General features: G+C 45.5%; 1 protein-coding gene across 4 annotated transcripts in view; it reads right to left on the bottom strand.

The window, feature by feature from the left end:
* WDR7 (WD repeat domain 7) overlaps positions 1-27,264 on the bottom strand; it is a 1,275,554-nt gene that overhangs the window by 406,671 nt on the left and 841,619 nt on the right. For all 4 annotated transcript variants that reach the window (XM_086960437.1, XM_086960439.1, XM_086960436.1 and 1 more), the window contains one exon: positions 10,719-10,905. In XM_086960437.1, coding sequence (XP_086816563.1) covers positions 10,719-10,905 — 187 coding nt within the window. The remainder of the gene's footprint in view (positions 1-10,718; positions 10,906-27,264) is intronic.

Genomic DNA, 27,264 nt, shown 5'->3' with positions numbered 1-27,264 from the left:
TCGGTGCTCTGAACAAGAAGGGCCCGATGATACTATTGTGGTTTGCACGAACAATAAGTAAGCGCGCAGTGAAGAGACTCGCCATGCAGTCCCAATATAAACCTTATTATGCAGTACAAGGCACCTGGGCACTTTAAACTCGAGGCGGTTAGAAAGTCGGCGGTTTGTATAGATGCTGCCACCTTCTCTCCATCTTACCGTATGAGGGTCTCAAGACATCGAATAGACATTGACTTGTAATCAATACTGCTAAAAAGATACCTTTGTAAGATGAATAAGTAATCTACATAATTTTAATGTGCGATCGTCATAGAATTTTAATTATGCTTTTATCGATGTAAGAAATATTGCAAATGATTTTACGTAATTTGTGCAATAAAAACTTTCATTCACTCATTCACAGAGTTCAAGCAGAGTAATGTTAGAAAAGATGCAGGAAGAGCTTTTACTGTAAGTCATTTATCTCTCGGTACTGTCACCACATGTGAAGTCGAAAAATATATAAAAATAAAGCAGCCAACTGATTCACTGCAATATGAACATTTGCCCAAAAATATGCCCAAAGCTACAGAAACAATTAGAAATGCATTTCCTTGAACAGAATTTCACACTGGCAAATCAGACAGGCTGGGTTTGTCACAAGCAATCCGAAGCCATAATGCCATTTAGAGACATAATAAAGGAGCAGGCCCAGAGCACTACAATGAAAATACTTAGTACTCCCTGTAACCCCCAGGATGAAGATATCATCATGGTTGCAAAACTTCCATTGCACCTCCTACCACAAAGGTCGTAAAATAATCAGGCGTGAGAATGAGAAGGATAGGGATGTGGAACATCTTCAAAATATTGCCTAGGCGGAGTATCAGATGGATCATCCAGCTGCAGAAGAAAAGGTGGAAACCTCTACTGCAGATGTCTTGCAACAGCAAAAAGAAGAGGAGGATGATGCTTTGGCGTATTTTACGACATACAGCAAAAAATGCTACCAAGTCATCAATTCAGGCAAGACAAACAAACTTGTTTTTGAGAAAGCACGGAAATACAATTTTAGAAGCATGAAAAAGATTTGTCTAAAAAAAATCTTTCAACACATAAAAATGTTTCATGAAAAACAGTAGTTCTAAACAGTAATAAAAAAACAAAAGTTAAAATATTATCAAACTAAAAGAAAATGTGTGAAAAAATCCCGACGTACAAACCCACCGACCTCCCTAAAAAGCATGCATCAAATCTCTTCTACATATATCCATAGGTGTTATGCAGATGTAGTCAGGTTGTATAATTTGACATAGTTGGGCTAGGATGAAGTGTTGTGATTAATCCTCGATTGCATATGACCATGCCATTTGCAGAAATTCTAAAGGATAAATTAAGCACTGTAAATGTAGAATATGATCAAACATTCCCAGAAATTCACTGAAAACACACAATGGTTAAAGTGATGTTATAGTTAGCTATTTAGATAAGCCAAGGTCTTGTTTCCATATCTAACTATAATGTCACTTTAATATTTGTTTTCTTCAGTGAGTTTCTCTGTCTTTTGTTTTTAATGTAAGTTAAGTTCCTAATTTTATACCTAACTATAACGTCAGGCAACCCTTTGTTGTTTTTTTGTGAATTTCATTTTTTTTAATGTAGGTTAAGGTGTTATTTCCATACTCAACTATAAGTCACTGTAAATATATATATATATATATATATATATATATATATATATACACACACACACACACACACACACATTGCACAGGGGCAGCTACATGTTCCATTGAAAAGGCATTTTTTGATTTGACTATAATTTTGCTCTCCAAAGGCAGTGTAGCTTCAAATTCTATCACGTGCTTAGTGTATGCAACCAAGGTCTGACATGCCAATTTTTTAGCAGCTTCGTGCAGGAAAAAAACGTTAACGACGGAGGTGGTCAAAAAATATGTTTTTTCAATTTTAGGTCACTTAGAAAATTTGCTCGCAGTTACTACAAAAGTCATTGAAAGGGTTACATCAGACGTAAACTGAAACTTTACTCTAAAAGTGTGCTTTCCATAGTTTGGTTTAAATCTGTTGATTGTTTTTATGAAATAGTAGCATTTCAAAAAGGAGGCAACAGGGCTTAAAAGCGCTATACAAATATTTCAAATATCATGGCCGTTTGAAACTGTGATTTCCAAAAATTAGATTTTTGTCAATCACATTTGAATTTTGGATAAATATGACTGGCAGAAAAGGGGAATCTCATCCCCCCCACCCCCTTCTTGAAAATCCCTATTTTGTACACGCCTGTGATTTTCCCACCATGGCAAATACATTTCCACAGCAAATGGGATGAGACACTATTTGAAGTGCCTGATCCCAGGGGAAAAGATACGTTTTCTAAGACAAAGTTATGATTTTCATGAAAGTTACTATCACATAGCTGCCATTTTGGATCTGCAAAAAAAGCACCATTTTATCTAGAAATTGAAATTTTAATTCGAATTGTGATTTTTTACAAAAATAACTATGGTTGAAAAAAGAGGAGTGCTGCAGGTCTGGCCAGAGGTCAGACCCTGTAGTCCAACTCCACTGCAGCAGATCAAAGGCTGTGTATAATAAACAGACCTAAAAGAGTGTGTGCGTGTGTGTATGTGTATATATATATATATATATATATATATATATATATATATATACACACACACACACATATATATGCCAAACGAACTTGCTCACGAAGTTGAAGACACCACTCACAACGCTTCTTTACACCGTCTTTATTTGGCCGGCAGTAGCACGCTAACTCCAGTTGATACAGTAATTACTTCAGCCATCTCACCATACGCCTTTTGGGGAAAGTTTCCCCTTGTTCACCGGCTTGGCTAAGGGGCAGGAAACAGCTTGGTAGGTATCTGCAGGGGATTTAAATTCATAGTTCCATCCTTTTGGGCGTGTCTGCACTCGGCATTGTGGTTGCCGTAGTACCAATTCAAAACAAAGTGGTATTTGCTGTCCCTCATCGTCCAGCATTTAAAATCCAGTCAGGTAGCTGATTAAAACTGGCATTACTTGCTTTGCGCCGATCCAAACGGGCACATTGTTCCTTGTGCGTGTCACTTAGACTCGAGGACACGCGGATCCGCTCTTCTTGCGGTGGGGTGTCATCGTGGCCAGAGCAGGCCACATATATGCCAAACGAACTTGCTCATGAAGTTGAAGACACCACTCAACGCTTCTTTACACCATCTTTATTTGGCCGGCTGTAGCACGCTAACTCCAGTTCATACAGTGATTACTTCAGCCATCTCGCCATACGCGTGTAGGGGAAAGTTTCCCCTTGTTCATCGGCTTGGCTGTGGGGCAGGAAACAGCTTGGTAGGTATCTGCAGGTAATTTAAATTCAAAGTTCCGCCCTTGTGGGCGAGTCTGCACTCGACATTGTGGATATATATATATATATATATATATATATATATATATATATATATATATATATATATATATATATATATATACTAGCAGCCCGTCCCAACGTTGTCCGGGTATGAATTGCTGCCGGCCAGTAGTATATTGTTTTGTAGGATTTCGTTTTGATAGCATTTCTTTTCTGTGACAGGCCTGTGAAACGCTCCGATTCACAGTGCACTGCTGATGCACTTAAGAGTGCGCGTTCAGTAGTGTGTGAACTCGAGTTTCCCTAAGTTATTTTTCCTTGCAATATTATATAGCGCGAACTCGACAACATGGCATGAGCACAATTTACATTACAGAACACATTCATTTGTGGTAGGCACGGGGAGACAAAGCGATTTGCCTGGAATCACAGGATGTTGTGCTTATGCCGAGATTCAAACGTAGCTCCCCAGCTCTAAAGTTCGCAATTCAAGAACTTGTGGCGGGTAGTGTGTCTAAAAGTGTATGTCGGTGCTGGCCATCAATGAGAGAGACCTGTGCATTTTTCAAATGGGTGGTGAAAAAATACGAGTATGTTGCTGGAGATGTGGGCCGCCGTGCCACCAATGTACTTACCGGGGGAGGGTAAACACCCATTATTCCGCAACTTTCTTTCCCCATACCATCACTCCGCATAGTTTCATTACGAAAGTACCATGACTCCGCAAAGCCATATAACATTTTATATGCTTTTACCACGCATACATTTACAATGAAATTCGTTGTAAATGCATGAATGGTAAAATCATGTTTTTTTAATGTTTTGATAAGGTAAGTATGGGTATCGGGGTATATGTTTTGGGGTACTGTGGTGTATGTTTTGGGGTGTTTGGGTATTTTAAGGGTTCAGATATAGTTTTGGGTTATGGAGTACAGGGGTAGATTTAGGGTTCAGGGGTAGGTTTTGGGGTACAGGGGTATTGTAAGGGTTCAGGGCTAAGTTTGGGTTTGGGGTACAGGGGTATTTTTAAGGTTCAGGGCTAGGTTTGGGTTTTGGGGTAAAGGGGTATTTTAGGGTTCAGGGGTAGGTTTGGGTTTTGGGGTAAAGGGTTATTTTTAGGGTTCAGGGCTAGGCTTGGGTTTTGGGTTACAGGGGTATTTTTAGGGTTCAGGGGGTAGGTTTGGGTTTTGGGGTACACAGGTATTTTAAGGGTTCAGGGCTAGGTTTGGGTTTTGGGGTACAGGGGTATTTTAGGGTTCAGGGGTAAGTTTGGCATTTGGGGTACAGTGGTATTTTTAGGGTTCAGGGCTAGGTTTGGGTTTTTGGGTACAGGGGTATTTTTAGGGTTCAGGGGTAGGTTTGGAATTTGAGGTACAGGGGTATTTATAGGGTTCAGGGCTAGGTTTGGGTTTTGGGGTACAGGGGTATTTTTAGGGTTTATGGATAGGTTTGGGTTTTTGGGTACAGGGTATATTTATAGGGTTAAGTGGGTTAGTGTTTAAGGGTGTTGGGGTATTTTAAGGAGTAAGGGTGGGTTATGATTATGGGGTGCAGGTGTATTTAAAGGGAGCAGGGTTGGATTAGCACACAGTATGAGACATGGCATGAAGGGTGGAACGTACCACACGCCCCCAGCGTTTGCCACGATCCCAGCACACGCCCACAGCACAACGCAGACACGCCCACAAGGGACTACTTTGCTGACACAGTTCTTTTTCCTTTTAAATGTATATTGTGGGTGTCTGCATAGCCTATGTCCTTCTGCTGCAACTGCCCTTTCCAACGCTGTATTGGGTGTTGTGATTGGTGCTGTGGTTCCTGAGATTACCCGCCTCAAAGGTTTGGGCTCTCTCTTTATTATATTAGTATGGATATTCACTGAAAAAACCATAGGTTATAGACCATATATAGTTAGGGATTAGCATTTACAAAACCTTATTTTACTCACACAAAACCATTGAAATTCGCATATGTAGTTAGTTGCACTAACTATATATCGCGCACCCGCAATCCACTGCTGATGATGTCACATATTACATCATTCATGACATGGTCAGTGACATCACTGATGACATCACTGATGACATCTGTAAAGTTAAAATATGTGTTACATATTGAAGAATGAGTGGATGTATAAGTGTCTGGATGAAGGATTTAGTAGGTGCATGACTGACTGTATGAGAGAGTGATTAAATGTGTCTCACTGAGTGCATGGGTTAGTGACTAAACTGTCAATTTGTGCATCATTATAACTGTTGTTCTGTAAACTGCTGCATGTGTTGATCAGTATCTATATGAGTAACTATATGGGTTATTGATTGGTTGCCCAAGTATTTGTATGGGAGAGTGAGTGTGTGTGTGGGGGTGGCTGGGAGGTGTGTGACTCTGTGCATAGATGTGTGAACAGTTGATTCACTAGATGTATGGGTTCAAAACTGTATGTGGAAACAGCTGTATGGGTGGTTGACTGTGTGCATGAGTATATTGGTGAGTGAATGGATATCTCAGTGCTACATGTCAAAGTAAGTACATTTAAAAAACACAGTACATGTGAGAGTTGACATATATAAATTACTGTGTATAAAAGCCAGTGAATGTGTGAGTGGCTGCATGGATCATTGAAAACTTGTATCAGTGATTGTATAAGAGAGTAAATATGTGTTAGTATATGTTTGAATAAGTAAGGTGTGTATAACTGTATAGTTGAGGAAATGGAGGTGTGATTGATTCTTGGCATGAATGACTAGGTGTGTGAGTAACTCCATGGATGAGTGACAGTCTGTAAGTGTCTGTTTACACTGATTGTATCTAAGGTTATATTAGAGTCTGAAGAGGTTCATTGTATTATCACATAAATGATATCATCAGTGATGTGATCAGTAATGTCAAATGAAATGTCATCAGTGATGTCATCAGTGATGTCATTTGAGATGTCATCAGTGATGTCATCAGTGATGTCATTTGAGATGTCATCAGTGATGTCATCAGTGATGTCACTGACCATGTCATGAATATCATCAGCAGTGGATTGCGGGTGCGCGATATATAGTTAGTGCAACTAACTATATATGTGAATTTCAATGGTTTTGTGTGAGTAAAATAAGGTTTTGTAAATGCTAATCCCTAACTATATATACAGTGTATAACCTATGGTTTTTTTCAGTGAATTTTCAAGGTTTTGTAAATGCTAATTCCTAAAAATATATGGTCTATAACCTATGGTTTTTTCAGTGAATTTCAATGGTTTTTTAATAGCAAATATAAAAATCTGTAAAATGTATTCTTCTTTTAAATGACACTTTTTCCCCAAACTGCCTTGGTATATTCCAATATATGTCAAAGCCAAAAATGTAAGTGGTCCAATCAATTTTTTCCACAATTTGAGAAAGCACAGAAACATGTGAATAAATCTGTTTCTGCTTACATGAGAGACTATGGAATGGGTTTAATATACAACAATAATTTGCGTTCCAACATTCAACACATCTACAGAAGAGATGGTGTGCACTTCTCCGATGAAGGGAATAGAATATTCGTCCTTTATTTAAAAGTGCGCATTGGAACCTACTTGTAGGTACCTAAATTAGCCACAGAACACAATAGCTCTTTTCAGAGCTACCCTACCTCTGATCATTCAAAACGTTTATCTTTTTCTAATTTTTTTTCTTCACCAAAGTACGCTCCCCGGTTCGCTTACCGGTGCGCGTACCGGGCGCCCCTCCCCCCCGCGAAATGTTCAATTTTTTTTGTATTTTTCCATATATCAGCGTCCTAATCCCCCCTCAGAAAACCTAGAGGGTCACAAAGTGTCTACCGTGCCCCCTTCTACCCATTCCGTACATTGTTTATCCTCCATCTTATGTATCAATTCTACCGATACACAAAATGGAGGACTCCCGTAACGCTGCCGTTTCGCGTACCGGGGAGCGCACCGGTAAGCGCTCGATAAAAAAAGGTGGGAAAGTAATTTACAGAAAAACTACTACAGACACTTTCATCAAATATAGAATAGGGCCTACTACATAGCAGTCCCTACCATTTACCCAAATTTGATAGAATTCCATTTAGAAAATTATGCTGTAAGCCTGACTAAATATCCTGAGGTAAATTACCTATCAAAAACACTTATGAAGTGTTAGAATTGACAACCAATCAAAATGCTACTTTCAATATCTTCTATTATTTCATGACATTTGATTGGTTATGTACCTGAATATATATAAAGAAAGAGAGAGAAAAACAGCCATTTTGACTACTACTTCCTGAAGTACATATCAAGTGCATTTCAACTGAGAACTTAAACTTCTTTTTGATTGGTAAGATGATATTTTAAAAACTGAAGTATGTTCTGCACTTTAAGTTAATTAGGGAAACATTTTCTGATAGTTATATACTATCCCTCTTTAATAGTTATAGAATAAGATAGACTTCTCTGTTTTAGTTATGGATGGAGTTAGGCTTGTCTTGTATAATTAAGAATTAACTTAGGCTTTATCACATACATTTTTTTATATTTCTACTTCCAGTCTGATACCATACACTATCCAAAGATAAAATCACTGTTTAAAAAAAACAAACTACCTGTCTGTACTTAAACCCAACAGTGCCCTACCTGTACTGATATATTTTTTTAAAATTCGTTTTACAGCACAAAAATGGAAGGAGAGAACAAAACTAACTTGGAAATTGTTGCAGGAAGCAACACAGATACAGAAATTGACTCTGAATTCTATGATGATTCACGGGACTCTGAACTTCTGCAATGTGTGGAATCAGCAGATTTCCTACTTGAAAATGAAAAAAAAACTGACAATGAATTATTAGAAGTTCTTTTTAATTTTGAAAAAGAATCAGAAAAATAAATTTTTATTTAATAATTCAAAAATTGTTTGAGACATTATTCATTTTTATATGTATTTTGTAAACTAGTAGCAAAATGATTATAATGTAAAATCAGACTTTAAATATACTGTGCAACTTTTTTGTGTTACATAGCAACTTTGCTCATATTTACTTCCTTTCTTCCACTATATTATCTCCAAAGTGTATTTAACATCTCTTTATCATCTCCTGCCTCCATGGTGTTTCTGCTTTCCTGACAGACTATGGTATGAATTCCATATACCACAATAACTTCAGAAACAACATGCAACATATTTACAAAGAAAACGGTGTATTTTAATTTTTAGACTCTGCATTGGTACCTACATCTTGGTAATTAAATAAAAAAAATTAAACAAAATAAATAAAAAGAACAATCAATAAACATACAATATTTGAACATTCTTTCATCCCATTTTCCCAATATTACGCTTCCCGGACCGCTTCCCGGTGCGCGTACCAAGCGCTCCCCCCGAAAAAAAACCCGATAATATATATATATATTTTTTTGACCCGCGGGACCCTTTTAAAGCCCCCTCATCAAACCTAGGGGGTCAGGTGGATGTACTCTGCCCCCTTATGCTCATTTCCCACTTTGTTTTTTCTACCTCTTGTATCTCGATCCTACCGAGACACAAGATGGCGGCCGCTCCGGACTGTTTAGAATGTTGACAGTCACCGGGGAGCCAATCCGCTTCTCCTCGCGAAGTTCCGTTACACGTCAGGTACGCGAACCGGGGCGCTAACCGGGACGCTGTCACAGATATATCTGTTTTTTAAAACGTTCATTTCTCAAAATCCACTGGAGCACATATATTGAGACATAGCAAAGGCACGTCGGGCAAACCAAATCTACAATTTTTCCAAGTTTCCTGTAAATCCATTCAGCCGTTCGAGCTAAAAGTGATTCCAACCGCCCTATGGAAAAATGAAGGGGCTTCTCAGAAACAAAATGTGCCATTTTCCTGAAAATTTCAGCCAATTCCGTCCACAAACGCCAAAGTTATTCGACATAGAATTTTCAGAAATCCCATAGGAAAAAAATCCTAACTATATATACCTACTGGCGACCGCCAGTAATATAAATATATACTGGTGGTGGTACGAGAGTTGAGCTGTCAATGGGCGGTCCTGTGTAGCCACCAGCCGGCTAACGTATTCACTCCAAAAATCTCATCTATCAAGAAGAACACAGGACACCCAGAGCTTCTGTTCAGGAATTTATTCTGGCAGATGAAAAAGTCTCCACGACGCGTTTCGCCACTAAGGCTTGATCACGCTATATATATAGTGCACAACATGAAATGCTTCTGAAAAGATGAATATGTTATTATATTTTAGCTCTCATAGCATTTTCACACATTTTCCTCACAGGCAGAGAGACAAAAAGGCAAGACAGTAGCATTTTATGTTGTGCAGTACATTACGATCTGTTTCATCGAAGCTTCACACTTTTGAATTATATAATGTCACTATATTTCTATTTTTGTGATCTTCACAAAAGCCCACTTAGCAGTGCAGAATGAGTCTACCGTAATGATGTCATCGGCAAAAAGTGCATGTCAAATGATGCAAACACCATGGCAACTACAAAAGTTTGAATAGAGGTCCAAGTGCTTGAATACTTTAAAAAAAAAACATGTTCAACTTTGCAAAACAATTTACATAATTTCTGTTCACATAATTAAAACAACAGAATATATAATTCTGTACAATATGCAACTAGTAATTTGGGGTTAGATTCACAAACACATTTGCAACCTTTAATATATGTTTACAGACAAACATTCCGTCATTTACACCTTTATTTAAGCAAATTATATAAAAGTTTTCCACAGCAATAAATGATGTTACTACTGTGATTACGTTGCAGTGCGTGGAGAAATCCACAATAGTAAATCCTATTCAAGGAATAAGACTGGAGGAAGGAGGAACAAGGTATAGTTTATTCACCTTGTTTATTAACACCTACAAATATGTACCTTTGTGAGCATTCACAAATTGAAACAGGACTCCCTCCCACCATAGAAAAGATCATACATTCACTCCAGCCAAGAGCAATGGGAAAGGATCACCCCTGAGAGCAGCAGGGAAAGAGAAATCTGGTTTGCACAACCACCTGCCCTTGTATAGTATGTGGAATTCCAAACAACGGAAAAGACAGTGTAAAAAAGTTTCACGACTAGTGCATTATTACGTCTGTAATCGTTCTCTTGGCTGGGCTTCCAAGTGTACTATTGCAGTTGTTTCATGAATTACAAAAAGTTTCAAAGTTCGATCAGGTGGAGTCATAAAACTCTCCCCTTACTTTCAAACTGTTCTTTAGGAATCGTGCCATTTGTGTTAAAGTAGTGGTATTAGAACAGTATTAGTCTACCTATTCACATTATTTATGTCCCGATGATGCAACTACGAACCTCCTGAAAATTGTCACAAAGACCCCAAAACAAGCAGTAGTTTTACTTACTTGGACAGCTGCTTCTCAGCATCCGCACACAGTTCCAACAGCCCCATAAGCACAGCAGACACATCCATATAAGGTTCCCATACAGTAAATCCTCGTCCAATCAGATCAATAGCAGTCCTGCGGATTGTGCTGTGCGAAGGAAGTTTGGCGCTTGGAGGCTGCAGCAGAAGAAATGTCAATGCCTTACCTGTAATAAAAGCACATTCAATTATCATTCGTACAAAACACCACACTTGGTTTGAGACAGTGCGAGGCAATGTTTGTTTGCTTTTACTATAGTGTTTTAAAATACAAATGCAAATTTTTTTTGTATATCACATTTGATTGCTTTTATTGGCTAAAACCATAAAGAATGCAAAGTTTGAGCCTGAGCCATGTGGGCTGCAGTAGAAAACAATGGACAAAGCAAGCAGATTACAGAACATTTCGCATAGGTGCTTCAAAGATAGTGTTCTATAGTTGTTGAGGCGGAGACATTATGCTGTGACATGTGAGCACACCATCTGCAGTCGGCTTCTCAATTCACACACCTCAGAATCGATCAAACGTCCGTGGAACCCCTCTCGCGTTAAACACCAACTTTTCTTGAGCGGCACAGGAATCCATACCCCGGATCCCCTCAGGTATAGCTGGTGCCTGCTCATCCTTCCAGTGTCTGTCCAGATCTTGACTGGCTTCCAAGTATGCTGTTGCCAGTAGCACCTGGATTGCCCTGGACTTCCTCAGAGTCTATTATCCCCAATAATGCTGTACAAATGCAAATTTAATCAAATATTGCGGATGATGTGAAAGAAACAGACTACATTCATAACTTGGGTAAGTGCCAGTTCTTACCAGAGTTTTCCTAAGGGATCCAATTACATGTACTACACCAAAAGCCACAAACAGCAACACCTCAAGATAACATTTGCATTTTTTTTGTTTACATGTACCTCTCTATGGAGAAAATCCCTGTAGTTGAGGGGAAATAAATGCTAAACTACAATTAGAGACGTGGTAATGGGTGGCTGAACTGCTTCAAAACAAAACACCGTTTTGAATCAAGGAAGAACCTACAAAGCGAAACAGGCAAATAAGGGGAAGGCAAATTATTGGAATGTTGCTAAAATGGATAAAACAGACACTGATGAAAATAAATATTTTAGGAAGTAATCTTTACTTTTCTGTGAAATCATTGATAGCCAGATTCAGAAAATGAATACATTTGTTTGATGGATGAGAACCCGAGGAGTAGTCTAGTCCTGTATAATATCTAGAGCACCTTAAAAAGAAAACCTCATTCCATTACAAGCAATAGAAACAATTACCTTTTCTCATCAAAGACAAACAAAAGACGATGTGGATATCTGGAACCATCATGAAGATCTATAGGTTAAAAAGAAGCAAGCTTCAAATAAAATTGAAATATTTTTTTTTTTTTTTAAACCTTTATTTATAAAAGCACAGTACACAGCGTCTGCCTACAACCCCGCGGGGCCGGCCGCTATGACACAAACAGGATGGATAAAAAGGAAATTAGGAGACAGTACGCTGTTAAAGCAATCTCTTGAGCATACACTGTCATGTGGAACATAGCACCATATCAAATAGGATAAAAAAAGGTTTAATTTTATGATTTTGTCGAGAAGAACAACAACACACAAACACATGGTATCATACTGGCAAGGGTCGTAGGAGGGGGGGTGAGGGGGGATAGAACAAAGAGATAAAGGAACACATCTGGCGAGGGGGGGCGAGCAAGGAGGGGAAAAACAGAGGAAATACGGAAAACTGGAAACAGAACGTCAATCATGGAGAAGAGGGGAGAGGAGCCTCATAATCAAGTGGAGGGGAGCAAATATCTCCGCGGTACGAATTCCACTGAGCCCAGACCCTGGACCATTTCTTGGGACGCCCCCGTGCCTCATACACAGTTTTTTCTCGGAACATGCACCAGTCCATGTTCTCCTTCCAGGCACTGAGCAATGGTGGTCTAGGGGAGCCCCAGAGCTGAGCTATATCTCTCTTCGCGACCATGTTGCCCAGAGTGACCCAGAGCGTCTGGGCAGCGTTGCAATCCGAAGGCTCCCACACATTAAGCAGACAACGTCGTGCTTCGGGAAGGAGGGGGATCCCGGTGACACGACCCATAACATCATGCACTCTAGACCAGAAGGCCGCGATCATTGGGCATTCCCACAAAAAATGAAGGAAGGTACCATCCATACCGCACCCACGCCTGCATCGTCCATCCGAAACTAAACCCATTCGTACCAGACGCATTCCGGTCACATACACACGGTGGAGGATCTTCAGCTGGACAAAACGAAGCCGAGCCGGGATAGCCACCTCCTTAGGGGAGGATACAGCGGCCTGCCAGTCCTCGTCGTCGAGTTCGAGCCCGTCGGCTGTCCAAGAAGCACGAAGTTTCTCCAGTTGGTCAGCCCTGTTGTTGACGAGCTTTTTATATATTAAGGAAATCGTGCTATCGGGGACATGGCCGTCCAAGACACGATCCTCCAAAGGGGATGACTGCGGAATATCGGTGCCAGGGGGAAAGACGGAGGACAAGGCATGTCGAACCTGCATATATCGGAAGTGCTCCCTGTCATCGAGCCGGTATTCCAGTTTCAAAACAGCGAAGGACTTCACAGCGCCCCGTGCCCATAGATCCTCCACCTTACTGATCCCAATCATGTCCCACTTATCAAACCCTTTCGTCTTCCACAGGTTGCCTAACCGATCCGAGTCATACAGTGGCGTCATACGCGTCAACTTACCACCCCAGCCCGTGGCCACAGTAGCGTCCCTCCAGGCCCGCACCGCACACTTCGTTGGACCTGTAAGGAGCCGGACGGGTGACTTTGAGTACAGAGCCCTATTAAAGTTGCCACCGGGCAATAACAGTTTATCCAGAGCAAAGGCGGGGGCAGGTTCCGAAGAGTACGTCGCATGGTTAATAGCGCTCAGGTGTGAGGCCCAGTAATAGCGTCTAATATCCGGCAAAGCAATACCACCATCGTACCATGAGAGGGTAAGCTTGGACAATGCAATACGGGCACGACCATCCCAAATCAGTTGTCGCTGTAGACTCTCGACCTCACGAAAGTAGCGAGCAGGGACAGGGTCGAAAAAATTCTGCAGGGCGTAAAGAAATCGGGGGAGCGACATCATTTTGAAGAGCGCCGCTCGGCCCAATGGAGATAGGGGCAATTCACGCCACCTTCTTACATCCTGCTTGAGTCGGCGGAGCAGGGCATACAGGTTCCGCTCATAGTGGACCGAAGAGACCGTAGAGACATAGATCCCCAAATATTTGAAACCGTCCGTCGCCACCAAAATGGGGAACCTGCGAGGCAGAGGTGGCAAAGCCCCGGCTATAACATAAACACAGGACTTGGTCCAATTGATGACTAATCCAGAGTTCTTACCAAAGGACGTAAGAACGTCGAAGAGGACGTTAAGAGACTTTTGAGGGGAAGTGAGATAGAGAAGGATATCATCGGCGTACAATGAGACGCGATCCTCGAGATCTGGCGACCACCGGATCCCCTTTATCGAGGGTTCCCACCGAAGCCACGCCGCAAGGGGTTCAAGCGAGAGCGCAAATAGAAGCGGGGAAAGCGGACAGCCCTGATGAGTGCCACGACCTAATGGGAAGGGGTCAGAGCATCTGCCATTTACCACAACCTGAGCCAGTGGTCGTTCGTAAACGAGCTTGACCCATGCAATAAAATTAGGACCAAAGCCAAACTTAGCGAGGGTCGCCCAGAGATAGGGCCACTCGATGGTGTCGAAAGCCATAGTGGCGTCTAAGGAGGCCACCACCGCCGGCTTAGCGAGAGTTGCAGCCCTCGCGAGAACACCATGAAGCCTACGCAGGTTAAGGGCCGTGTTCCTGTGCGGAATAAAACCGGATTGATCCGGATGGATCAGGTCGCAAATCACCTTAAACAACCGATTGGCCAGAACCTTGGCCAGGATTTTGGGTTCCGCGTTTAGCAGGGAAATGGGGCGGTAGGGGGTACAACGGTCACGAGGCTTGCCATCTTTATAAATGACCACTATGGTAGCTAGGCGCTGCTCAAGTGGGAGGCTACCAGCCTCAACCGCATCGAGAAACATGTTGCGCAGATGGGCGGCCATCTTGTCCGGGCAGAGTTTGTAAAGCTCGATGGGCAACCCGTTCGGGCCCATCGCCTTACCCGAGCGTAACGATCGGATGGCAAGGGCAATCTCATCTACAGTGAAAGGGGCATCCAAAACAAGGCCATCGTCCTCCGATACAGTAGGCAGAGCTATATAACGCAATAACAGCCTGGAATCGGCCTCATCACGATCACTAGCAGGAGTATAAACCTTCCGGAAGTGGTCCACAAAACAATCAACAATCTCGCCTGGGTCGGAGACATTCTCACCAGATTCGCGAACAATAACAGGCACAACACGACTCGCTCGTTCAGCCTTATCCAGCCATGCCAGGAGTTTGCTAGCTTTGTCACCCACATCATACAGCCGGCCCAGTTGATTCGTGCGCATTAACTTAGCAGCATCAGTGACACAAGCCTTGTAGTCAGCCTGTTTTAATTCCAGAGTGTGCAACAGTGCAGGCGTGTCGTCCCCACCCAGCTCACTTTCAAGCGCAGTGATCTCAGTCTCAAGGGCCAGAACAGCCTCCCTTTTAGCCCTACGCTCAGCAGCAATGAGAGATAATGCGGAACCCCTGATAACCGTCTTAAAGGCCTCCCACAGAACAGTAGGGGAGGTGACCGAGCGCACATTCTCATCAAAGTAACAGTCAATTGCCTTCACCATATCTGAGCGGAGCCGGGGGTTTCGGAAGTGCATGGGAGGGACAGGGGGGATCCTGTTGCCGAGCAGACCACCCACCGAAATCCTGACCACCAAGGGGGAATGGTCCGAGATACCCCGGGGAAGATGTCGAACCTCCCGGACAGTGGACAGAGTGGAGGCCAGCATAAAGAAATAGTCTATACGAGAGAGGCTGCCATGTGCACCAGAGTGGAAGGTATACTGCAGGAGCGACGGGTGCAGCGAACGCCAAACATCCACCAGACCAAAAGTATCTGCCATCTCATTGAGCCACATCTGGGATGGCGGCAGGACTCTAGAGGGCAGCCGATCAAATTCGCCAGACATAACAGAATTGAAGTCCCCGCCCATGATTAACAGTCCATCAGGGAGACCAAGAAGAGTCTTGCCGAGGTCGGCGTAGGTGGTAGCTTGCAGCCCCGGGGGAATGTATACAACCACTAGCACAATTTGTTTACCCTCCCACCTCCCGGAGACAGCAGCATACCGCCCGCGATCGTCCAATATAACATCGTCAATAGCAAGGGATAGGGAGGACTTCACCATGATACCTACTCCCCGGGACCCAGAGGTGAAACCAGCATGTGCGACCAATCGGTAGCCTCGACGGTCGAGAGCCTTACAAGCATTACCGATTAAGTGGGTCTCCTGAAGGAACACAACATCAGGGGCATGTCGCCTCAGTAACTGTAACACAATGCCACGTTTGATTCTGTCACCCAACCCGTTGACGTTCCAAGAAAGAACCTGCATCTCACCCCCCCCCCCCCCCATCGCAGCAAAGGCAATCTGCCCCAACCCTCCCCCACAACCCCAAGTTCGGAATATTTGCAATCAGTGAAATACCATGAAAAAAGGAACATAACAAACAAAACGAAACACAACCAAAATCCCCAAGAACCATCCCCCAACCAAGAACCCGTTACAACACCCCCCACCCTGCACCCCTGCTGACTAAAAAGCCACCCCAAACTGCAGTGTGCCTGTCGCCCCATCTGATCTACACAAAGAACCCCCCGAGGAGGAAGGGAGATATCACCCGCACCCGCACCACCACGGGCATAAACATAGAGCCCAAAGTTAATTTACTCTGTAGAGTTCGTAGTCTCAAGTCGCACCTCCGGGGGCCTATATCACTCCTGGGCCGTCGCACCACCTTCCGCACCACCAGGGCCACCGCTCTCAGAGTCATCTGTCGGCAACGAGTCCAACCAGTCAGCAGCACTGTCCGGCTGATCAAAAAAATAGGCTCGTTCTCTGAACTCAATCCGCAATCGTGCTGGAAACAACATGGCGTACTTCAGTCCCCGGTCCCTTAGACGACGCTTCACTCCGAGGAACCCAGATCGTTGTCGTTGCACTTGGGGAGTGAAATCCGGATAGATGGAGATAGAGTTATTGTCGTATTTCAACGGGCCGTGTTTACGGGCGGCCTGCAGGATAGCGTCTCTGTCTCGATAGTGAAATAGCCTTGCGATGATAGGCCTCGGCAGGCCTCCTGGCTTCACTTGTCCTCCTGGGAAACGATAGGCACGCTCTACGGCAAAGAACTTGCTGAGTCCAACCGGAGCGAGTTTAGCAACTATACGTTCCTCGACCGAAATATTTAATTTAGACATAGATATATATTTTTATTTTTTGTTTTATGATGTTATATTCACTCAAAGGTAGAATAGAAGAAATATTTCAGCTGCAATGACAAACCTTTCTTAAAAAGCTACGGCCAAGCATGTGAAAATGTCGTGTGATCCCTAAATTCCACACTGCTTTTTCCATATGACTGACCTCCAGCCCCTCGAGCAGTGACCCTGGATTGCAGGAGTACTGAGAAGCCTTGGTGTGAGGTGAGGGAGCTGGGCGATACCTGCTGCCTCGTTCTGCAGTAAAGCCACGCTATTTAAGATGGAAGCGCTGCATATTTGAGGCATCAAACATGAACAGTGGCTGAGGCCACGGTGGGGGCAGTATTGGACCCCTCGAATCGGGGGTGCAGCAGCAGATGGAGGCTCAGCAGCTCTGGTGATGCATTGCCCCTGAGTAGCAAAGTCAAGGTTACATTATTCATTAAATGGAAACTGTAATTTCTCTCTCTTTTGCCTCTGAAATAATATTTGAATAGAAGGCTCATGAACGAGTAATTGGTAGTGCCCAACAGGGATGGTAAGGATAAAGCACTAAAACATACTACAAAAAACAGTTTCTGGGGGGACATTCGGCCATAAAAGTGATTATCCCCTACTCCATAATCGAACAGTATGGAAAGAATGCGGGTATGCACATTCATTAATGAAATATTTTTCATATAAAACTAGTTTTTTGTCCTTACATGATTAATGGGGCATTGAGAAACACACATTAAAATAGGATTCAAGGGGAGGAGCTACGACGGCAAACAAGATGGCTGCTTAGGCTCCCGGCTCCGCCGACCTCCGTATCCCGCCGCAAGATCCTGCAAACTATCCTGATTTTACGCCCAGCCCCTGCGTGCATGAACAGTTCCTCACTCCGAGGGTGAAATCCGGGAATTTTTATCGGCCGGTTTCACGGAGTTACATCGAGTTTAAGATTGTGGCCTACTCCAGCGGTGAAGCCGGGGCCTTGAGTATCTGCATGGCCGGGTGGTAGTGCAACAACAACGGCTGAGAGACCCAGGCAAGGTCCGGTCGACCGTAGTGGAGGCTTCTTTTGCGCCCGGAATTGGCAGTGATTGTTCTCTTTGCTCAGCACTGATGGAGAGGTGACCTTGCTTGCTACTGACGGCAGGTGGGGGTTCCCGTGCTGCGGACCCGGTGCTGGCACCCTCCGGGGTTCGGCGGCTCGGGCCCCCGGCCTGCGGCGTTAAGCCGGGTGATCGCGCCTGTGGAGAACGACGAGTTGCCGTCCACGCCTGCCCTCTCGTGATCCTTGTCTGTCCCCCCCCGGGGACACCAATTCACTCGGGAGGCGATTGTGATCGGTCCCGGGCGTGAGACCATGGACCGAAATGTGTCTGAGCCGTCGCTGAGTTAATTGCTGGCAGAACTCTGGGCGTTTCAATCGCAAGTAACTGTTTCAATGAATAAAATTGATGTAAGCCTATCTGAAATGCTGCTTATTGTACCGGACTCTGCCCCACTGTTGGAACTACCAGCCATTCAAGCAGCGGCCATTTTGACTCACAGGGAGGACCTCGTGGGGATGCGAGTATTGGAATCATCTGATGAAGCCCTGGAAGACGGTGTCCTAGAGGTCGTGAGTGTGCCACCGCATCTTCCACCGTTATTGACTTTTGAGGTATTGACTGGCTTCCTACCCCCGAAGACTTGTGTTGTAGACTCTTTTTTCATCTTGTGGTCGTCTCCCACCCTTTTGGGAACGTTGCGACCCCGGGGCAAGGAACATCGGAACTGTCTTGATGGGGGAGGGAGACTTCATGCACCTGAAGCTCCCGTGGATCTACTTGCTGCAAGTGGTAACGGACTGACTTTCGATGATTTCCCTCTCCTCTGTGACTTGCTTGTATGCCTTTGGGTCTCGCTGGGGAGGGTTCGTGTGCTGGTCCGGAAGGGTCAGGGCTGAGAGTAGTCAACTCGGGCGGTTTGAAATGGTATTAGGACTGTTCGAGTTGCAATGGTTTGATTTAAGAGGCTGGGCGGTGTGTCACGGTGCCCCCTAATTTCTCTCATAAGGATCGCTTTACATCAATCTCTTTGCGATAGGGGGTGTCTGTTTTTGGCGGGAGGGACTAAGGGGCTGGGGGCATGTTCTACTAGGCCCTCCTCCACTCTTTCTCTTTCTTTCCCTTCTTTTAGGGTTTTAGTTCTTTAGGGCGACAGGCACGCTGCTAGTGGGGTTAGGCTATAGCCATCGGCAGGGGTGTAGGGTGGGGGGTTGGAGGGGGGCGGGGGTTTATTTTGCCTTTCTTATTTTCTATGGCCTTTTTCTCCCTTCCCTCTCTTTCCTTTCAGGTCAGTCTCGTCTGTGTTCTATTCTGCTTACACTGTGTTCTGGAATTTTGTGCTTAGGCTTCCTAGGTTAATCGAAAGTCCGGGTGGGCAGGCTCTGGGAACCGGCGCTTACGAAACTGTATTCTGTATTATTGTTTGCTTCGATTCATAAGCATCGGCGCCAGGGTTCCTTATATTGTTGTTCCTGAACGTATATCCTGTCTCTTGACCTGTCCCCCGTTTCCTTTAGCTTGATTGTATGGCATCTGATCCGTCTAGTTATATAATATAAAATGAAACCTTTAGTATATCCTGTGACCTATCCATGCTTTTCAAGACAAACTTCATCCTGAATCGCTGCCGGACCTCAGGGATGTCGGCCAACAATACGAGACTCTGGTCCAAAAACTTGACACTGTTGCGGTCAATCTGATCAGGGCGGATTTAGCTAAGACCAATGAAAAAGTCAAATCCCTGGATGTGAAGACCTCCAGCCTCACGACTGATGTCTCTGACCTACAAACGGAGGTCCGTAATCTGCGGTCCTCAACCGATTTCTTTTCTCGCCGACTGGAGATTTTCGAAAGTCGCGCAAGACGAAATAACGTTCGTATTGTGGGTGTGCCAGATAAAACAGACAGCCCAACTGTGACATCCTCGTGGAGGACCTCATAGTAAACCACCTTGCACCTAAAGGCCTGAGGCGGTCAGGAGGTAAACCTAAGCCGGGTGCTGCCCCGCGGCCCATAATCGCCAGGATTTTCAACTTCCGCGACAGAGACGCTATCCTGCAGGCGTCGCGCTCGGGTGGCCCCACGAAATTCGTAAACACCACGGTGAGCTTTTATCCGGACTTCACCCCGCTTGTGCAGAAACAAAGGATGGGGTTTCAGGGGGTAAAGAGACGACTGAGAGACAGGGACATGAAATACGCAATGCTCTTTCCAGCGCGGCTACGTGTGGAATATGGAGATTGGACGTTCTTTTTTGATCATCCTGAGGCTGCGAGTGACTGGCTCGATACGCTGCCCAGGCAGCAGGAACACTCTGAACGCTCTGGAGGAGCTGAAGGTGGTCCGATGGAGCAGGAATGAGAAACGGACTTGGTTCTCCGGACTACATATAGACTTTCCAGCTGTGGTTTGATGATTTTTAAACTTGCTTTGCTAGAGGTGGTTACCCAAGGGTGGCGGGTGAGTCTTTTCCTCCTCTGGGGTTTCCACTCGTAGACTAGTTATATGTTAGGGCGACAGGCACACTGCAAGTTGGGGTGGCTTTTGAGTCTAACGCAGGGGTGCAGGGTGGTGGGTCTGGTTTTGTGAGTTTGTTGGAGGGTGGAGGGGGGGAAGTTGTTGATGTTTGGTTCATTTCAAGGCAATGTATTGATGGACTTCTGGACTTGGTTGTCGCGTTCGTTGTGGGGAGGGTTCAGCAATCATTTCTGGGATGGGGTAGGGGATTGAACTTATTGTGTTAGAATGTTAATGGGTTGGGGGACAGGATAAAACGTAGTGTGGTGTTACAACTGTTAAGACGCCTCTCCCCTGATATTGTGCTGCTGCAGGAGACACACCTGATAGGAAACACATGCCACGCTATGAATCGACGAGGCTACCATCTTCTGGCGCACTCTGGATTCAATACAGGCTCTAGGGGGGGGTGGGTATCCTGGTCAGGGGTACCCTCTCTCTGGAGGTCGATAACATCCTCCTTGATGATAGAGGGCGGTACGCCACAATTATTGGAAGATGGGAAGGGAAGGTTATCACTCTGCTTTCTGTTTATGTCCCGCCTGGCCTCCAGACCACGACCTTTGCCGACTTAGGGAAAGTGATTCTGGGGTTCCCGGAAGGCATCCTGGTGGTGGGTGGTGATTTTAATTCGGTAGTGTCCGGAAAAAGCGACCGCTAACCCCCCAGGGAACTTGTGAGGTCTCGGTCCTGGCTGGGTGGCTTCCTAGATACTTTGGGATTAATAGACTGTTGGAGACTGCTTCACCCGGGGCAGTTGCAATACACCTTTCACTCTGGTGATCACAGTAGTCTCTCGAGACTTGATTACATACTGATTCCCGCGACACAGGCCTCCACTGTCAGGGAGATTAGACACCTGGCGCGGGGTATTTCAGACCACTCTCCTTTATGGCTTGTCCTGGAAACAAGGCTGGGAACGGAGGGCCGGGTAGCCCCGATTAGCCCTTGGTATCTCCGCGACCCTAAGATCCGTGCAGAGTTGGTCAAATCATTGGATCAATACTTCTTGGCAAATGAGGGTCTGTGTCATCTTCTGTCTGACTATGGAAAGCCTTCAAGACTGTTATCCGTGGCCAGGCGCTGTCATTAATCAATAGCGCTAAGAAGCGTAAGCATGAGGCAGTTGTCCGACTTGAGACTGAAATAACGGACTTAGAAAGGGAACTGGAAAGTGGTGTTGCCCAGGACAAGCTCCACCTCCTCAGTCTTAAACAACATGACTATAGAGCACTGGTGACGGAAGCCGCCAAGGAGATGAGCAGAGAGCAGCAAGAACATTTGTATGATGAGGGTGATAAGGCGGGAAAGTTGATAGCTTGGCTAGACAAGAAGGAGGGGGCTAGTCGTGTGGTTCCTTTGATTGAGAGAGTGGATGGGGTGAGAGCTGACCCTACTGAGATCGTGGTGTGTTTTTCGGAATACTTCCGAACTGTATATTCCCCTGTATCAGACAGGCCGGAGCAGGACTCACATTTGCTTCTATGAGAATTTGCACTGCCCCGCTTATCGGAATTAGACAGGGAACTGATGGACGCTACGCTTTCCGTTGAGGAGGTGGCGATTGCTGTCCGCTCCGTGCGGTCGGGAAAAACCATGGGCCCTAATGGACTCCCCATTGAGCTCTACAAGTTGCGCCCGGATAAAATAGCACCGTATCTCCGATCGATGTTTTTAGAGTCGCTAGACGCAGGCTCCCTCCCTTCTGATCAACGACTTGCATCGATTGTCGTGATTCATAAGGAGGGGAAGCCGCGAGATTGTTGTGCATCGTATAGACCCATTTCGTTTTTAAAAGCTGAGCCCAAGATCCTCGCAAAAGTGCTCGCGAACCGCTTGATAACTGTCATTGGTGACCTGATACATCCAGATCAATCCGGTTTCATTCCACACCGTAACACTGCATTGAATCTTCGGCCGCTGCACGGCGCCCTCGCGAGGGCGGCGTCGCTACGTGAGCCGGACATTTTGGCCTCAGTGGACGCCACAATGGCATTCGACACGCTAAAATGGCCGTACCTCTGGGCAGCCCTTTCTAAGTTTGTTTTTGGACCTGTATTTATTGGCTGGGTGAAATTACTGTATTGGCCCAGGTGGTCAAGAATGGTCGAGTCTCTGGCTCGTTTACCCTCAGAAGAGGCCCGCGCCAAGGATGCCCGCTGTCTCCTCTTCTTTTTGCCCTTGCTTTGGAACCCTTGGCAGCTTGGCTGAGGTGGGAGCCATCGATGAAGGGTATACGATGGACCCCGGACTTCGAGGACCAAGTGTCACTCTATGCAGATGATATCCCCCTATATCTTACATCGCCTCGGAAGTCGCTGATAGTGTTATTTGATGTGTTGAATTCTTTTGGGAAAAATTCCGGCCTCGTAATTAACTGGTCCAAGTCCTGTGTGTATGTTCTTTCGGGTGAGTCTCCTCTCTTGCCACGTGGGTGCCCCATACAGGTGGTGCAGGCGGGGTTTAAATACTTGGGGGTCTTTATCGCCTTGGATCCAGTGGTCCGCTATGAACGTAACTTGCTACCCCCGCTTCAACGCCTAAGGTCCAATGTTGAGGCATGGCGCAAACTCCCGTTGTCCCCTCTTGGACGAGCGGCATTATTCAAGATGATGCCATTACCCCGGTTCCTATATGCGTTACAGAATACATTTGACACTATCCCAGCAAGCTAATTCCGAGATGTGGAAAGTCTGCAGAGACAATTGCTATGGGGCGGGCGATCCCGTATTGCCCTTGCCAAATTGACACTCCTGTGGTACGATGGTGGAATCGCACTCCCGGATATTAGGCGCTCCTATTGGGCCACCCAGCTGGGGGCGATTAATCATGGTACGTACGGTCCCGCATCGAATCCTGCGTTCGAAATGGACACAAGGCAGTTGCCTGGTGGGGACTACAACAGGGTGCTCTATACAAAATCGGCCGTGAAGATGCTCACGGCTCCAACCAAGATAGCGGTGCAAGTATGGTATCGTGCAAATGCTGCCATGGGATGGAAGGATAGACTGACATGTGCGACTCCACTTTACGCTTCCGAGAGACTGGGCTCCCTGTGGAAGACGAAAGGCTTCGACAGGTGGGACGTGATTGGTATATGCAGGGTGAATGACGTATGGATTAAGAACAGGGTCAAGACTTTTGAGGAGTTGAAGGTGGAGTATGATTTGTGTGACGGAGTTTTTCTGGTATGCGCAAATTCAGCACGCACTGCTGTCGGTATTTCCGTCGGGTACAACTGTCCCGGAGGCATCCCCGCTTGAAGATCGGATACTGGATGGGTACGTCCCCGCCAGCACGATCTAGCTAATTTACAAAAAACTAATAAATAATAGGGTTGACCTCCTACACCGTCTCAGAGAGGCCTGGACCAGTGATGGTCTGGAGTTGGATGACGAGGACTGGCTGTATCCTCGCCTAAGGAGGTTGCAATTTTGGCTCGCCTTCGGTTCGTGCAGCTCAAAATCCTTCACCGGATTTACGAGACTGGTCCTCGCCTGGTTAGCATGGGATATTCCTTGGACGGGATGTGTAGGCGTGCATGCGGCTTCTTGGGCACTTTTCTCCACATACTCTGGGAGTGCCCGGTGGTTGTGCGTTTCTGGAATAGAGTGCATGAAGTTATGGAAGAGGTCACGGGTGTTGCGTTTTTGCCTGAAGCTAGGAGATGCTTGTTGAATGTTTGGGAGCCGACTGACTATGATGTGACACAGACGCAGTGGGCGACCCTCGGGAATATGATTGCAAAGAGAGATATAGCGCAATTTTGGGGATCCCAGAGGCCGCCCACTGTTCTGGCATGGAAGGAAAATATGGACTGGTGTATGTTTAGAGAGAAGACGGTATACGTAGCACGCGGCAAGCCTCGCAAATGGGGGGAAGTCTGGGGCCAGTGGAACTCCTACTGAGGTGAAATATGTACACCTCCCATCACACATGTAGAGACTGCCTCACCTTCGCCCTGACCCGACATTCCTACTGCTATTTCAGATAAAATGCCTCCTGACTCGCAATTCCCCCTTTTTCCCCCATCCCGTACTGTTGTTGATTGTATCAAAATTGTATGGTTCCTCCCTCGCAGGACGCTCCACCATTTCAATGATTGTATTGCCTTGTTTCTTCATTGTTTATGTTTTAAATTTAATTTAAAAAAAATTATTTTTTAAAAAAACCCTAGCAGTAGCCCAGCTACCCTTAAAACATTGCAGAGCTGAGTCCGCCTTTGCCCAAAGAGCCTGGAGCCATCAAAGGGAAGATCCAGCAGCGTGGCTTGAACATCCGGAGTAAACCCAGATCCTCTTAACCAGACGTGCCTCCTGGTTGCCACTGAAGAGCCCATCACCCTGGCAAAAGAGTCCGCCGTATCAGGACCCGACTGGATCACCTGACAGGCCGCTGCTTGCGTATCAGTCAAAACCCCAATAAAGTGAACTTGAACATCCTCAGGCAGTTTAGAAGCCACCTCCTTGGCTCTGTCCATCAAAGAATGGATATACTGACCTAACAGGCATATAGCATTCGTAGATTTCAAAGCCATGCTTGCCTTGGAGACCACCTTCTTAGCCGACTGTTCCAGACTATTGGGATCCCTATTCCCTAGGGTGGAGGGGAAGGAGTCTGCTGATTGTTTGGAAGAACATGAAGATTGAACCACTAAGCTTTCAGGTGACGGATGAGAGGTTAAAAATGCTGGATCTACAGGTGCTGTCTTATAATGTCTTGTTACTGCTCTGGAAGCTGCTGGGGCAGTCATTGTCTTCTGCCACACCTCCAAAATCAGCTCACTCAGAGCTTCATTGAATAGGAGCAACTGTTTTATCACTGAAGGAGAGTGCAAGACCTCAGTCAGAATGTTAGACCTGACTTCCGCAGTGGGCAAGTGCAGATCCAGAAGGTCAGCAGCTTTCCTTATAACTGTGTGATATGGGGTCACCTCATGAGAAGGCATTGCCTTGGGAGACGAGAGCTCCCTCTCCGGAGAGGTGTCCAATCCACTAGCCTCCTGAAGACCTTCATAGTCATCCACAGACTCAAGAATTACACCTTCCTCCAGCCTACTCCTGCTGCTCCTGGAAATACTCCTCTTCCAGAAGCCTTTGAGCCTCCGTCCTGGATTGCATCTTTGGAATCTGCGTAGGATGTGGCACTGGTGACATCAGAGCTGGCGTCGACGAAGGTCCTTCAGTAGCAGTCAGCAGTGTCGCACGAAGTCAAGAGGGCGCCGGCCTAGAACATCGACGGCACCGGAGACAAGTCGATCCTCCCTCCTGAGACGGGATCGGTGTTGAGAACCTCGGCGTTGGTAGAGGCCATGATGGAGTCATCGGCATAAAAGGCACAAACGTTGCCTTGGCATAATGCTGGGGGATGCTCAGATTATATGAAAGCAGTCCCACAGGGCCAGCCGGCGCACCGATGGGTTAGCCACCCTGACAAACATGCCAAACATTGCTTCCGGCTGTGGTGCTGGAGACTCCAGAGCCGAAATTGGTGAAGCCGGAGGTGCAGGAGACAATTCCCTGAGCGCAGAGAATCCCTCTGCACCCAGGGAAGGCACTGGAGTCACCCGCGGTGAAAGAGAAGGGGAACGCGAGATGTCATCTTTCCTATGACGCCACAGGACTGGGGACGGAACTTGAAGACTTGTCCTTCGAAGAACGACGCTTGGACCCATGACGTTGCTTCTTCTTGTGTTTTTGGTTGACCTCGAGGTGTGCGGGGTCAGCGACTTCAACCTTGATTTGGTCCTCTTCCGGCCTCTCTTCTCCTTCTTCACCCAGGCCATAAATAACGTTGCCTCCCTTTCCTTAAGAACCTTCGGATTCATCCGACGACACGACTAGCATTCCTCAACATTATGCTCCAACGACAGGCACCAAAGGCAGACTTCATGGGGGTCCGTGATGGACACATGACCCCCCCACATTCTTTACAAAGTATGAACCCTGACTTTTTCTGCATAGCCATCGCACTGCTACAAATACAGATCATACTATAACAATGTTAACCTACAAAAAAAAGGAGGGTCCTAGAAAAAACTTTCCGTGTCGACAGTATGGAAAAAAGGGAACTGACGTCAGCACACCGACGAGATCTTCTTATGGCTCCAATGACGTCATATGGAGCCGTGAGCGGAGCCATGCTATTGTGACGTCCTCAACGGCGTGGGAGAGCTATGAAAAAAGCTTCTGTGGAATGCTAGCACAATGATAATTCAATTCAAAAGGTGAGGAATCCACTGGCAGGTGCATCCATCAGAAATGCTTCTTTAAAACACCTTTATATCATTATTTAGAATATTCCACATAAATGGCATGACAAAGTGCTGAAGGGATGTGGGAAGTCGTCAGTATGTAAAAAGACAACCTTGTCACATACTAGACCTTGGAGTATGTGGCTTTATGCAAAGCAGTGAAAAGAAAACATTTATTTTTAAGTTCTTTTGACAGCTATATTGCAGCCTTTCAAGAGTTGTTAACATATTTTAAATATCAGACATATGTTGTGGTGTGCATCGCTGCTGCAGTTAGCAGGGTCAGCAAAAGGAGAACACGGTTA

The sequence above is a fragment of the Lissotriton vulgaris genome, chromosome 3_1, assembly GCF_964263255.1.
Source record: "Lissotriton vulgaris chromosome 3_1, aLisVul1.2, whole genome shotgun sequence".
Taxonomy (NCBI): Eukaryota; Metazoa; Chordata; class Amphibia; order Caudata; family Salamandridae; genus Lissotriton; species Lissotriton vulgaris.
Note: the sequence above shows the minus strand (reverse complement) of the source record. Positions and strands in the feature narration are given on the sequence as shown.